The following is a 14,950-nucleotide window of genomic DNA, read 5'->3' on the forward strand; positions in this document are numbered from 1 at the left end:
GCCTCTCCAGGTTCTCCTTTACCCAAATCCAGTTAGCAGATGTTCTGAAAGAGCTGCAAAACCTGGACCCGTATAAATCAGCTGGGCTTGACAATCTGGACCCTCTATTTCTGAAACTATCCGCCGCCATTGTCGCAACCCCTATTACCAGCCTGTTCAACTTCTCTTTCATATCGTCTGAGATCCCCAAGGATTGGAAAGCTGCTGCAGTCATCCCCCTCTTCAAAGGGGGAGACACCCTGGACCCAAACTGTTACAGACCTATATCCATTCTGCCTTGCCTATCTAAGGTCTTCGAAAGCCAAGTCAACAAACAGGTCACTGACCATCTCGAATCCCACCGTACCTTCTCCGCTATGCAATCTGGTTTCCGAGCCGGTCACGGGTGCACCTCAGCCACACTCAAGGTACTAAACGACATCATAACCGCCATCGATAAAAGACAGTACTGTGCAGCCGTCTTCATCGACCTTGCCAAGGCTTTCGACTCTGTCAATCACCATATTCTTATCGGCAGACTCAGTAGCCTCGGTTTTTCGGATGACTGCCTTGCCTGGTTCACCAATTACTTTGCAGACAGAGTTCAGTGTGTCAAATCGGAGGGCATGCTGTCCGGTCCTCTGGCAGTCTCTATGGGGGTGCCACAGGGTTCAATTCTCGGGCCGACTCTTTTCTCTGTATATATCAATGATGTTGCTCTTGCTGCGGGCGATTCCCTGATCCACCTCTACGCAGACGACACCATTCTATATACTTTCGGCCCGTCATTGGACACTGTGCTATCTAACCTCCAAACGAGCTTCAATGCCATACAACACTCCTTCCGTGGCCTCCAACTGCTCTTAAACGCTAGTAAAACCAAATGCATGCTTTTCAACCGATCGCTGCCTGCACCCGCATGCCCGACTAGCATCACCACACTGGATGGTTCCGACCTTGAATATGTGGACACCTATAAGTACCTAGGTGTCTGGCTAGACTGCAAACTCTCCTTCCAGACCCATATCAAACATCTCCAATCGAAAGTCAAATCAAGAGTCGGCTTTCTATTCCGTAACAAAGCCTCCTTCACTCACGCTGCCAAGCTTACCCTAGTAAAACTGACTATCCTACCGATCCTCGACTTCGGCGATGTCATCTACAAAATTGCTTCCAACACTCTTCTCAGCAAACTGGATGCAGTTTATCACAGTGCCATCCGTTTTGTCACTAAAGCACCTTATACTACCCACCACTGCGACTTGTATGCTCTAGTCGGCTGGCCCTCGCTACATATTCGTCGCAAGACCCACTGGCTCCAGGTCGTCTACAAGGCCATGCTAGGTAAAGCTCCGCCTTATCTCAGTTCACTGGTCACGATGGCAACACCCATCCGTAGCACGCGCTCCAGCAGGTGTATCTCACTGATCATCCCTAAAGCCAACACCTCATTCGGCCGCCTTTCGTTCCAGTACTCTGCTGCCTGTGACTGGAACGAATTGCAAAAATCGCTGAAGTTGGAGACCTTTATCTCCCTCACCAACTTCAAACATCAGCTATCTGAGCAGCTAACCGATCGCTGCAGCTGTACATAATCTATTGGTAAATAGCCCACCCATTTTCACCTACCCTCATCCCCACAGTTTTTATTTATTTACTTTTCTGCTCTTTTGCACACCAATATCTCTACCTGTACATGATCATTTATCAATCCAGTGTTAATCTGCAATATTGTAATTATTCGCCTACCTCCTCATGCCTTTTGCACACATTGTATATAGACTCCCCTTTTTTTCTACTGTGTTATTGACTTGTTAATTGTTTACTCCATGTGTAACTCTGTGTTGTCTGTTCACACTGCTATGCTTTATCTTGGCCAGGTCGCAGTTGTAAATGAGAACTTGTTCTCAACTAGCCTACCTGGTTAAATAAAGGTGAAATAAAAATTAAAAATTAAAAATGCATGCGCCAGGCCCGCCACACGGAGTCGCTAGAGCGCAATGGGACAAGGACATCCTGGCCGGCCAAACCCTCCCCTAACCTGGGCGACGCTGGGCCAATTGCGCACCACCTCATGGGTCTCCCGGTCATGACACAGGCTGGGATTGAACCCGGGTCTGTAGTGACACCATAGACCGCTGCGCCACTCGGGAGGCTGGAATATATATATTTTCTGTACAGGTTTCCTTCTTTTCACTCTGTCAATTAAGTTAGTATTATGAAGTGTCTACAATGCCTTTGTAGATCCATCCTCAGTTTTCTCATATTACAACCATTAAACTCAGTAACTGTTTTAAAGTCACCATTGACCTCATGGTAAAATCCATGAAGGGTTTCCTTCCTCTCCGGCAACCGAGTTAGGAAGGACGCCTGTATCTTTGTAGTGAATGGTTGTATTGATACACCATCCAAAGTGTAATTAATAGCTTCACCATGCTCAAAGGGATATTCAATGTCGGGTTTATTTTTTGACATTTATTTTCTTCATGTACCAATAGGTGCCCTTCTTTGCGAGGCATTGGAAAATCGCCTTGGTCTTTGTGGTTGAATCTGGGTTTGAAATTCACTGCTCAACTGAGGGACCTTACATTTATCTGTATGTGTGGGGTACAGAGTAGAGGTCGACCGATTAATCTGAATGGCCAATTTAATTAGGGCCGATTTCAAGTTTTCAGAACAATCGGAAATCGGTATTTTTGGGCGCCGATTTGCCGATTTGAAATATATTTTTTTTATACCTTTATTTAACTAGGCAAGTCAGTGAAGAACCAATTCTTATTTTCAGTGACTCCATTGATCCAAACTTGCAACCTTACAGTTAACTAGTCCAACGCAATAACGACCTGCCCCTCTCTCGTTGCACTCCACAAGGAGACTGCCTGTTACGCGAATGCTGTAAGCCAAGGTAAGTTGCTAGCTAGCATTAAACTTCTTTTATAAAAAAAAAAAAAAAAAAAACACATGGTTGATGATATTACTAGATATTATCTAGTGTGTCCTGCGTTGCATATAATCTGACGAAGCATACAAGTATCTAAGTATCTGACTGAGCGATGTTAGGCAGAAGCAGGTGCGTAAACATTAATTCAAACAGCACTTTCGTGCGTTTTGCCAGCAGCTCTTCGTTGTGCGTCAAGCATTGCGCTGTTTATGACTTCAAGCCTATCAACTCCCGAGATGAGGCAGGTGTAACCGAAGTGAAATGGCTAGCTAGTTAGTGCGCGCTAATAGCGTTTCAAACGTCACTCGCTCTGAGCCTTCTAGTAGTTCTTCCCTTGCTCTGCATGGGTAATGCTGCTTCGAGGGTGGCTGTTGTCGTTGTGTTGCTGGTTTGAGCCCAGGGAGGAGCGAGGAGAGGGACAGAAACTATACTGTTACACTGGCAATACTAAAGTGCCTATAAGAACATCTAATAGTCAAAGGTTAATGAAATATAAATGGTATAGAGGGAAATAGTCCTATAATTACTATAATAGCTATAACCTAAAACTAGGAATATTGGGAATATTGAAGACTCATGTTAAAAGGAACCATCAGCTTTCATATGTTCTCATGTTCTGAGCAAGGAACTGAAACGTCAGCTTTCTTACATAGCACATATTGCACTTTTACTTCTCCAGCACTTTGTTTTTGCATTATTTAAACCAAATTGAACATGTTTCATTATTTGCTTGAGGCTAAATATATTTTATTGATGTATTATATTAAGTTAAAATAAGTGTTCATTCATTATTGTTGTAATTGTCATTATTACAGCAACAAAAAAATAACAAAAAAATTGGTTGATTAATCGGTATCGGCTTTTTTGGTCCTCCAATAATCGGTATCGGTGTTGAAAAATCATAATCTGTCGACCTCTAGTACAGAGATGAGGTAGTCATTAAAAAATAATGTTAAACACTATTATTGCACACAGAGTGATTCCATGCAACTTATTATGTGACTTGTTAAGCACATTTTTACTCCTGAACTTATTTAGGCTTGCCATAACAAAGGTGTTGATGCTTATGGACTCAAGACATTTCAGCTTTTCATTTGTAAAAAATAAATAAATGAAAATACATAATTCCACTTTGACATTTGTGGTTATTGTGTGTAGGCCAGAGACCAAAAATCTCAATTTAATAAATTTTAAATCCAGGCTGTAACACACTAAAATGAGGAAAAAGTAAATGGGTGTGAATACTTTCTGAAGTCACTGTATATGGCATTTAGTGCATGGTTTATATTGTAGGCTGTAATTAAATTTTAAATTATTATTAAGCTTTCACTATTATTTCACTACAGTATGGGGCTCTGTTGTATACTCGGTTCCAGTGTAACTCAGTTGGTAGAGCGTGGCGCTTGCAACATTTTGTGGGTTCGATTCCCACAGAGGACCAGTAAGAAATAAGTATTAAAATGTATGCAATCACTGCTCTGGATAAGAGTATCTGCTGAATGACTAAAATGTAAGTGATTTGAACTGTGTAACTCTTTTAGCCTCATAGCAGGCAAAACACTTAGCCTGAAATATGTGCAAGCCCTCTCCATGGTTCCTCCGCGTTCTCAACTTTGAGAGGTAATCTAGTGTCGTGGTGGTTTCAGTGTCTGGTGTCTGTGTATTTCCTGATGCCATGATGGCTTTTGCATCCGGTGTGTGTATTTGCCAATGTCATGATGGCTTCAGGGTATGGTGTGTGTGTGTGTGTCATCTTTCTGTCACTCAGCGGTCAGGCTGGGGACCTTCAGAAGCAGAGAGCGGAGTACGACGGGATGAAACGAGAACTCCAACGCAGAGTCCAGGAGGTGGAGGGACAGCTGGCTCTACAGAAGCAGGTACACACACACTTGGCAAGGGGCTTTTTTATGGTGCTCCTGAGTGGCGCAGCGGTCTAAGGCACTGCATCTCAGTGCTAGAGACGTCACTACGGCCTGGAATCTAACCAGGGTCTGTATCACAACTGGCTGTGATTGTGAGTCCCATAGGGCGGGGCACAGTTGGCCCAGCGTCGTTAGGGTTTGGCCGGGGTAGGCTGTCATTGTAAATAAGAATTTGTTCTTAACTGACTTGCCTAGTTAAATAAAGGTTAAATAAAGGTTAAATACAATAAAAAATATAAGGGAAGTGGGAGGGTGCAGTGGTAGGCCGCTCTTCTCAAATTTTAACAGAAGAGTCGCCTTTCCCTATGGAAACCACATGCAGACAAGACATTTAAACCAGATCAGCCAGATGGGCGATATCTTTACAATTACAGTCTGGACGAAAAAGCAGTTAATCTACCCGGATTAAAATAGTAAATCAGATTGTGGGAGCTGTATTGCTAGACTTGATATTATCGATCATAATCTGTTGCTGAAAAAATGTATCTGTTATGGCTTTACATCCTCTGCCATATTGTGGATTGAGAGCTACCTATCTAATAGAACACAGTCAGTGTTTTCTTTAATGAAAGCCTCTAACATAAACCAGATATTGTGGTGTTCCTCAAGGCAGCCGTCTCGGCCCTCAACTGTTCTACATTTTTTTACTATTGACCTATTAGCGTTGAATAAGCCTGTGTGTATCTATGTACGCAGATGACTAAACATTATACACGTCAGCTAGCTGTAGTCAGTTTTATAATGTGGCGATTTACAATGTTGACAAAACTAAACTGCTTGGTGTAACCCTAGATTGTAAGCTGACATTGTCAAATGCTGCAATGAAGTATATAGGCAAATTGCAGTTGGCTCAGAACAGAGCAACGTCAGAGCAATGTACAAGGATGGCTAATTTATACAGCATGCATATCAATCTCTCCTGGCTCAAAGTAGAGGAGAAATTGACTGCATCGCTACTGGTCTCTTTGATAGGTATTGACGTGTTAAAAATACCTAACCGTCTGTTCAATCGGTTAACACACAGCTCAGTCACTCATACATACCCCACGAGACATGCCACCAGAGGTCTCTTCACAGTCCCTAAGTACAAAACAGAGGCTAGGAAATGCACAGGACTATATAGAGCATGACTACATGGAACTCTTTAACCTCAAGCTAGCAGTAAAAATGTTTTAGATCAAACGACACCTCACGGCACAACGCGGACTGTGAAGAGACACGCACACTCCACACTCACTCACACATGATTATTATGTAATAATGGAGCAATGTAAATTTGTATAATGCACAATGTTTTGTTTGATGTGCTGTTTAATCTCTGTTTGGACCCCAGGAAGAGTATCTGCTGCCTTGGGGATCCTAATAATATACTAATACTATACCAACTGCCTGCTACACCTCTGTGTGTGTTTTTATGTATATGTGTTTGTGTTTGAGCATACTTGTGTCAGTGTGGTATTTCAGTCTAAACTCCATGGCATGCAGCGTGTCCTGCTGCTGTCTGTTGTCCTGGCTCTTTGCTGTGTCACTCGATCTCTAGAGAGAATACCCCCCTTTGAGCAGCACTGTATGTGTGTGTTAGTCTGACTGTGTGTGTGTGCGAATGTGTGTGTTTACCCCCACAGCCCCACCCAAATCTGTAACGTAAGGAGAGAAGGTGCTAACACCTGCTGTGATGAATGAGGCTGGCTTGTCTGCTAGTTTTGGCTCTGTGTATGGCGTCTGGAATAGGTCAGCTGGAAATATACCTTTCAGGGATGTCTGTCTGGGATATTTGGAAGCTTCATCAGGAATTCATCATCCTCTCTATCCCTCACATGTTCAGGAGATGATGACAGACTTTGATAATGAGATGAGGCAGAGAGAGCATGAGTTCAACCTGAGGATGGATGAGATGAGAACCGTGGTCCTGTCTCACGAACTCAGGGTAAGGAGCAGGTGTGTGTGTGTGTGTGTGTGTGTTTACCTACCTCCAGGTAAAACTGCTGAGTAAGATGGGAAGATATGTGCTGATACTTTATGTGCATGTGTGCGTGCCTCTCCCCAGGTGAAGCTGCTCTCTAAGGAAACAGAGGTCCACTCCCAGGCCCAGGCTCAGGCTGTGGAGGCCCTGAAGGCCTCAGAGGATCTCTGTCAGCACACACACACACAGCTACAGCACAGACACTGGGAGATAAAGGACATCACTGCCGTCAAGGACGCACGGTGTGTGTGTGTGTCCTACCACGTTGACTTAGTGTTATTCATGCCAACGTTATTTCCCATCGTTTCCCATGTCTTAGATAAAATGTGATTGTCATTTCTCAGGATAAAGGAGCTAGTGGACAAACTAAAAGCTCTACAGACCAAGAGGAAGAGAGAGGAGGAAGTCTACAACAAGAAGTGCGTCCTGCTATACAAATTCAACATAAGACCGCAAAAATGGATAAGAGCGTCTGCCAAATGACTTAAATGTAAAAATACAAACTACCAGCATATCAGCAGTAGTCCTAGACTAATGGTAGTCTAATGGTGAGTCTTTTGATGTTCCTATCTATAGGCATGAGCAATTGGACCGGGGAGTGCGTGAGAGAGAGGCTCAGCTGGATGCGTTAAAGGATGCTCACAGAGAACAGCTACGACAGGCGGAGACACATACCGGTCAGCTACAGTCAAAACTGGAAGCCATGGCAACACACACACATAGGACCCAGAGAGACCACGAGGACACACTGCGAGAGAGAGATCAACAGATAGACAGGTGAAACACAGTGTGTGTGTGTGTTTGCACGTTCTGCATAAGCTGTCTGTTTTTTCTGGGTGAGTGTGTATGTGCTTTATTTAAGCGTGTGTCTCTGGTCCAAAGCCCTGGATGATCACAGTGTTTGCACATGCTCAGTGAGTGAGAGGGAGTGTGTGAGACAGTGTGTGGGCATACATTACTCTGAAGCTGTCTGTCAGGAAGCAGTGATTATGTAACAATGTGTGAAAGGAAAAGAGCCTCCAAGGCCCGCTCTTAAGGGGATGAAACACGCAGAACATTTAGCAATCATCACACTTTGATCATAAATGACTCTTTACAATATACAGTGAAAATATACAGGTGTAGGATCTTAATTAGATCACCCTGTTGCAGGAGAACTTTCCTGTTGCAGGAAATTCTAAACTTGTAGTGTATTTGAGGTTTAAAAAAGCTTCTGAAGTCTGTAATTTCCACTTTGAAATCAACCCTTACAAAATGTACATTCATTATAATCCACGTAATAATTCACCTTTCCTTTTGCTGCAAAACACAGCTACCATTTTGTAACACAACACTGAACAGATTCATGGCTCTCCTCCAGGATGTTCAAGGTATTCTTAATAAAAGGAGGTGAACACTACTGTTTCGGTACGACAACTTCAACCTGTGTGTTATTGTGTTGTGAAGGCTTCGTATGGAGCTGGAGACGACTCGTAGTGGCTGGGACACGTACATCACTCAGATCTCTAAGGAGACGGTTTTTAAGGACACAGAACTGCTAGCCCTGCAGGAGATAGAAAGCAAATTACGGACCGAACTTGATCGGAGCAGGGGGGAGACGGAAAGGTTGGTTTGTGTGTCTTTTTTGCAGGTAAAAGCGTTATTTGTATATGTGTGTATGTCTCAGATGTTAACTGTGTGTGTGTGTGTGTGTGTGTGTGTGCGCGTGTGAGAGCGTGCTTGCTTGCTTGCTTGCATATATGTGTATCCCAGGTACAAGCAGCAGCTGTTTGTGGGTGTGGAGCGAGAGAAGGCTCTAGAGCAGAGAAGAATCCAGGTGGAGCTGGAGTGGCAGAGACGCTGCGAAGACAACAAGACTGAACACTACTTGCACAGTGAAGAGTTAATACAGGGCCTGACGCAGGCCAGAGACCAGGTGAGACTTTCCATTCCTCATACAGGTGTACTCACATACAGGTACAGTTGAAGTCGGAAGTTTACATACACCTTAGCCAAATACATTTCAACTCAGTTTTCACAATTCTGACATTTAATCCTAGTAAAAATGCCCTGTCTTAGGTCAGTTAGGATCACCACTTTATTTTAAGAATGTGAAATGTCAGAATAAAAGTAGAGAGAATGATTTATTTCAGCTTTAATTTATTTCATCACATTCCCAGTGGGTCAGAAGTTTACATATTTGGTAGCATTGCCTTTAAATTGTTTAACTTGGGTCAAATATTTAAGGTAGCCTTCCACAACCTTCCCACAATAAGTTGGGTGAATTCTGGCCCATTGCCTCCTGACAGAGCTGGTGTAACTGAGTCAGGTTTGTAAGGCCTCCTTGCTTGCACATGCTTTTTCAGTTCTGCCCACAAATTTTCTATAGGATTGTGGTCAGCGCTTTGTGATGGCCAGTCTAATACCTTGACTTTGTTGTCCTTGAGCCATTTTCCCACAACTTTTGAAGTATGCTTGGGGTCATTGTCCATTTGGAAGACACATTTGCGACCAAGCTTTAACTTCCTGACTGATGTCTTGAGATGTTGCTTATATATATCCACGTAATTTTCCTCTCTCATGATCCCATCTATTTTGTGAAGTGCACCAGTCCCTCCTGCAGCAAAGCACCCCCACAACAGGATGCTGCCACCCCCGTGCTTCACGGTTGGGATGGTGTTCTTCGGCTTGCAAGCCTCCCCCTTTTTCCTTCAAACATAATGATGGTCATTATGGCCAAACAGTTCTATTTTTGTTTCATCAGACCAGAGGACACTTCTCCAAAAGTACGATATTTGTCCCCATGTGCAGCTGCAACCCGTAGTCTGACTTTTGTATGGCGGTTTTGGAGCAGTGGCTTCTTCCTTGCTGAGCGGCCTTTTAGGTTATGTCGATATAGAACTTGTTTTTACTGTGAATATAGATACTTTTGTATCTTTTTCCTCCAGCATCTTCACAAGGTCCTTTGCTGTTGTTCGGGGAATGATTTGCACTTTTCACACCAACGTACGTTCATCTCTAGGAGACAGAACGCGTCTCCTTCCTGAGCTGTATGACGGCTGCGTGGTCCCATGGTGTTTATACTTGCATACTATTGTTTGTACAGATGAACGTGCTACCTTCAGGCGTTTGGAAATTGCTCCCAAGGATGAACCAGACTTGTGGAGGTCTACAAATAAAAGAAATCTGAGGTCTTGGCTGATTTCTTTTGATTTTCCAATGTTGTCAAGCAAAGAGGCACTGAGTTTGAAGGTAGGCCTCAGAAGCTTCTAAAGCCATGACATCATTTTCTGGAATTTTCCAAGCTGTTTAAAGGCACAGTCAACTTAATGTATGTACACTTCTGACCCACTGGAATTGTGATACAGTGAATTATAAGTGAAATAATCTGTCCATAAACAATTGTTGGAAAATTACTTGTGTCATGCACAAAGTAGATGTTCTAGCCAACTTGCCAAAACTATAGTTTGTTAACAAGACATTTATGGAGTGGTTGAAAAACAAGTTTTAATGACTCCAACCTGAGTGTATGTAAACTTCTGATTTCACCTGTATATAGTACCAATGGTGGAAAAAGTACCCAAATGTCATACTTGAGTAAAAGTCTATAAGGTATTTGCTTTTAAATATAGTTAAGTATTAAAAGTAAATGTAATTGCTAATATATAAGTATTAAAAGTATAAATAATTTAAAATTCCTTATATTTAGCAAACCAGACGGCACAATGTTCTTGTTTTTTATATATTTACGGTTAGCCAGGGGCACACTCCAACACTCAGACATAATTTGCAAATGAAGCATTTGTGTTTAGTGAGTCCGTCAGATCAGAGGCAATAGGGATGACCAGGGATGTTCTCTTAAGTGCTTGAATTTGAGCATTATTCTGTCCTGCTAGCCATTCAAAATGTAACGAGTACTCCGACACATTGGTATGTCTGGCTTCTGGGTTAGATGCGCGCTGTGTTAAGAAGCAGTGTGGCTTGGTTGGGTTGTGTTTCGGAGGACGCATGACTTTCAACCTTCGTCTCTCCCGAGCCCGTACGGGAGTTGTAGCAATGAGACAAGATAGTAGCTACTAAAAACATTTGGATACCACGAAATTGGGGAGAAAAAAAAGGAATGTAGTAAAGTAAAAGTTGTCAAAAATATAAATAGTAAAGTACAGATACTCAAAAAAACTACTTAAGTAGTACTTTAATGTATTTTTACTTAAGTACTTTTCACCATTGTATAATACTAGTGAGCCCATATACCAGTGCAAGTCGAGGTAGAAAGATATGGTCAAGATCGGTAGAGGCCTCTCATCATCAGTTCATTTTGATTCTGTATTTCCTGTTGACCTCAGGCTAGTGCGGAGCTGAGAGAGAAAGAGAGAGAACTACAGGACATGGCGGTACTACTGCACACTGTTACCAAGGAGAGAGACCAGGCCCTGGGTCTGCCAATCAGAGAACAGGTGAGACCAACTAAAACACAGGGGAGGGATGTCATCCAATCATGTTGGAGCTGTAACTACTTGCCACAGAGTTAAAGGTGAGATTGATGGGTTACAGTAACAGGACTGGCCTGTTACGAGAGAGAGACAGAGAGAGACAGAAAGAGATAATAATACCTAGATGTCCTACTGCAGATCTATTTCTGTGTGCAAAAGAGAAATGTTCTGTATTACTAACCCCTTCACCCCACAAACAGTGTTGTTACAACAGCTATTCTAAAAACAGCACTTGAGTCCCACTTGAGCTGGAGTCGGGTGTTAGACTACAGTACAGTGGGGGGTAAGAAGGGGAGGGAACTGACTTTACCCAAGAAACCCTAGCCCTTGAGTGATGTTACCACAGCTATTCTGAAGAACAGCAGGAGCCCCACATGTGTCCTGGATAGTGAGAGAAAGGGAGTAGGGCGATAGGCGGAAGCATGGGGAGGAGTGGAGTTTGGGTGTGAGAGATGGATTTTGGGGGGGGGGCATGACTGATACGGCATTCCCTCACCCCTGTCTTCAGGCTGGTGGTTAATCTTTGGCATGTAAAGGTCTTTAAATAGTGCAGCCTTCTGACAGAATGGCTGCACCCTCTCTCTCACATTCTGACAGCCCTTATACCACTCCAACAGACTACAGCCAGCCTTACGCTTTCACATTCTGACCAAGCTAACAGACAACAGCCAAACCACTGATCATAAGGGCAGACTGCTGGGAGTGGGGGGAGAGTGATAGAATATGGGAGACAGACACAGAGAAATAGAGACCGAGAAAATAAGCTGTTACCAGGCCAGAAGTGGTAGCCTTTCAACAGCACTCGGCTCCTGTCAACACCACCTCTATTACCATTTGATTAATTGCCAGTTATACGGCTTATCTGGTTTATACCCTCCTCTTCCTCCTCCTGGCCTGGTGCTACTGAGCTTCCTGGTCTGAACTTAATCGCATACTGGACCTTCTTTTCCTTTATTTGTCCTACTCTTCCTCTTCTTCAGATGGGCCCTTTTTCAGGGTGTACTCCAGAAATAGTACCCTAACTTTGACCTCAGAAAACATTGATTTCTTTCATTCATTATTTTCTGTATTCTATCAGTCAATACTTTCTCTGTTCTCCATTCAATAGTTTATTGTTCCTTCATTCAAAGGTTCTACTGTTCTGTTTTCCATTCTTCAGTGGAGTTACTTGGCTTTCTTCAATGCCCAGATTCCTCTCTTATCTAAAGCAACTTCTTCCATTCTATCATATGGACTCTTGCTCACAACAACACACACACAAACACACACACACACTTGAGTGTTATCTCTACCCTTATGATGACCCTCTATTCCTAGAGGGGGGCTCTGGTCCTGTCCACAGCCTTTTTTAGGAGGTGCCCTTTCCTTGAGCAGCCCAAGTGGTCTGATGCCAAGAAACTGAAGATCTTGTACAGCTCTGTGTACTACTCCCTTCACAGAACAGTGCAGAATGTCTCTAACCAGAATAGAAAGAGGAGTGGGAGGCCCCGGTGCACAACTGAGCAAGAGGACAAGTACATAAGAGTGTCAAGTTTGAAAAACAGATGCCTCACACGTCCTCAACTGGCAGCTTCATTAAATAGTACCTGCATAACACCAGTCTCAACGTCAACAGTGAAGAGGCGACTCCGGGATGCTGGCCTTCTAGGCAGAGTTGCAAAGAAAAAGCAATATCTCAGACTGGCCAATAAAAATAAAAGACTAAGATGGGTAAAAGAACACAGACACTCGACCGCGGAATTCTGCCTAGAAGGCCAGCATCCCGGAGTCGCCTCTTCACTGTTGACGTTGAGCTTGGTGTTTTACGGATACTATTTTATGACGCTGCCAGTTGAGGACTTGTGAAGCATCTGTTGGTATGGTCACAGGTTTTGAGTTAATAGTGCGTGCGTTAAAGTATGTTTTGAAGATAAAAAACTATGATTGATATATATGATGGTTTAAATGTTTGCCCGCCATCAACCAACTACAATCAGAACCTTACCTCCATCTAGTGGTCATTGGTTGAAACTGCTCACAGCCAGATATTATTGTGTATGCATCTGTGTTTATTTATGTGAGTGAGTGTGTGTGTGTATGTGCATATATGAGTGTTTGTGTGCGCGCATGCGTGCGTTCATGTCTCTGTGTGTGTGCGCGTGTATTTATTTCTCTGTCTGTCTAGCTATCTGCACTGCAGGGCCACAGACCTGGTGGTGGTGTCTCTGTTGGAGAGCTGCCGTCCGACGAGATCCATCGGCTGCAGCAGCAGAACAGCAGTCTGAGGGCTGTCATAGCCCAGATGAGGAGGGACATGGAGGATCTCAGCCAGCCTTCTCATCCTCCAGGACCCCCTGACACCTCCACCCAGATCCCTAAAGGACCTCTACCCCAGCTTCCAACACAGAACTCAGCCAAGCCAACTGACAGCGCTGCACAGCCCAGCCTGGCAGGTATAAACACACAACCCTAGACGGCCCAGACAGTCCTGGATCCACCCACACCTCAACCCCAACCTGTTGACAACTCGCTAAAGCACCAGGCCAACAACTGTCAGCACCAGCATGTCCCACTGCTTACTCTGTGTTGGCTCACACCGACACCCCTTCCCACCTGCACCACAAACAAATCTACTATGCGTGCATCCCTAACCCCATACATCCCTAGCCCCCCATCCATTCACCTCCCACCACAAAAAACACCCGCACCCTACCAGAGCCTTAAAAAGCACCCTATCACCATCACTACCCCCATCATCCTGCTGGCCCCTAACTAGCTCAAAACCCAGACCAACAGCTGTCAACACTAATCCATCACACAGCCGAGTGCAGACCTGTAAGGAGTATATTAATGTCTACATAAAGTTAAAGTGTAATATGAGTTTTTATGGTTACAGCTAGTTAGTAATGGACTGGCTGTGGAGGCATAACCCTCGACCTTTAGGAAATAGAGAAGGGTAGTAATATAATCATAACTCAGTCACACACTGAGAAATCTGTGAGTGTGTGTGTGTGTTGTTTGTTTGTTTATCAGTGGTAGGTACCCCAGAGTATACCCAGGTTCTAGAAGAGGAGGTAGCAGAACTGAAGGCCAGGTGTAGGCGCTTAGAGGACCAGCTAGAGGGCTCCACCAGACCCCAGAACACCGCCACGGTTACCCCGGCAACCACACTCGTCCCCATCGCCCCCGACAACGCATACCTCCAGAACCACATCCGCTCCCTCAACGAGACCATTGGTAGGACGACATTTCAATAATATACAATATAATGGTACTAGGACAGAGATAATGGTATCACTTGTCGCACCTTATAAAGTTCTGACCAGAGATCTGAGAGTGGTGGTTACTTGTGTTTCAGTCTACTGCTATGCTGAGAATTAAAATGAGCAAAATAAGTTTTATTTTCCATTCAACAATGATTATAGGAATTTGACTTGGTGTTGAAATATAAAAAGCGAGAACAACATAAAACTCATAGCCATTGTCTATGTAATGTTTACTGCAGGTGGCCAGCGAGTAGAGAAGGTGGCCAACACAGCAGCTCTGAGGAAACAGGAGGTCAGGGTAGCTCACCTGGAGGCTGCCCTGGCCTCGCTCACCAAACAGGTAATGACTCTCTTCATCCCAAATCAGCCCTTCTGTCATTTAAACTGCAGGCACTGTTGTATTCAGGCAACGGTTGGTGGATTTCAAA

General features: G+C 43.9%; 1 protein-coding gene across 3 annotated transcripts in view; it reads left to right on the forward strand.

Annotated features, from left to right (window-relative positions):
• The window catches only part of ccdc57 (coiled-coil domain containing 57), a 36,363-nt gene that overhangs the window by 8,190 nt on the left and 13,223 nt on the right, over window positions 1-14,950 (forward strand). For all 3 annotated transcript variants that reach the window (XR_010452839.1, XM_064950395.1, XM_064950396.1), the window contains 11 exons: window positions 4,689-4,797; window positions 6,668-6,769; window positions 6,890-7,047; window positions 7,150-7,224; window positions 7,382-7,582; window positions 8,252-8,410; window positions 8,558-8,720; window positions 11,131-11,241; window positions 13,442-13,709; window positions 14,290-14,493; window positions 14,762-14,862. Coding sequence is in view for 2 of the 3 variants with exons in the window: in XM_064950395.1 (XP_064806467.1) it covers window positions 4,689-4,797; window positions 6,668-6,769; window positions 6,890-7,047; window positions 7,150-7,224; window positions 7,382-7,582; window positions 8,252-8,410; window positions 8,558-8,720; window positions 11,131-11,241; window positions 13,442-13,709; window positions 14,290-14,493; window positions 14,762-14,862 (1,651 nt within the window). In the remaining variant the exon portion in view is untranslated. The remainder of the gene's footprint in view (window positions 1-4,688; window positions 4,798-6,667; window positions 6,770-6,889; window positions 7,048-7,149; window positions 7,225-7,381; window positions 7,583-8,251; window positions 8,411-8,557; window positions 8,721-11,130; window positions 11,242-13,441; window positions 13,710-14,289; window positions 14,494-14,761; window positions 14,863-14,950) is intronic.

The sequence above is a fragment of the Oncorhynchus masou genome, chromosome 31 (assembly GCF_036934945.1).
Source record: "Oncorhynchus masou masou isolate Uvic2021 chromosome 31, UVic_Omas_1.1, whole genome shotgun sequence".
Taxonomy (NCBI): Eukaryota; Metazoa; Chordata; class Actinopteri; order Salmoniformes; family Salmonidae; genus Oncorhynchus; species Oncorhynchus masou.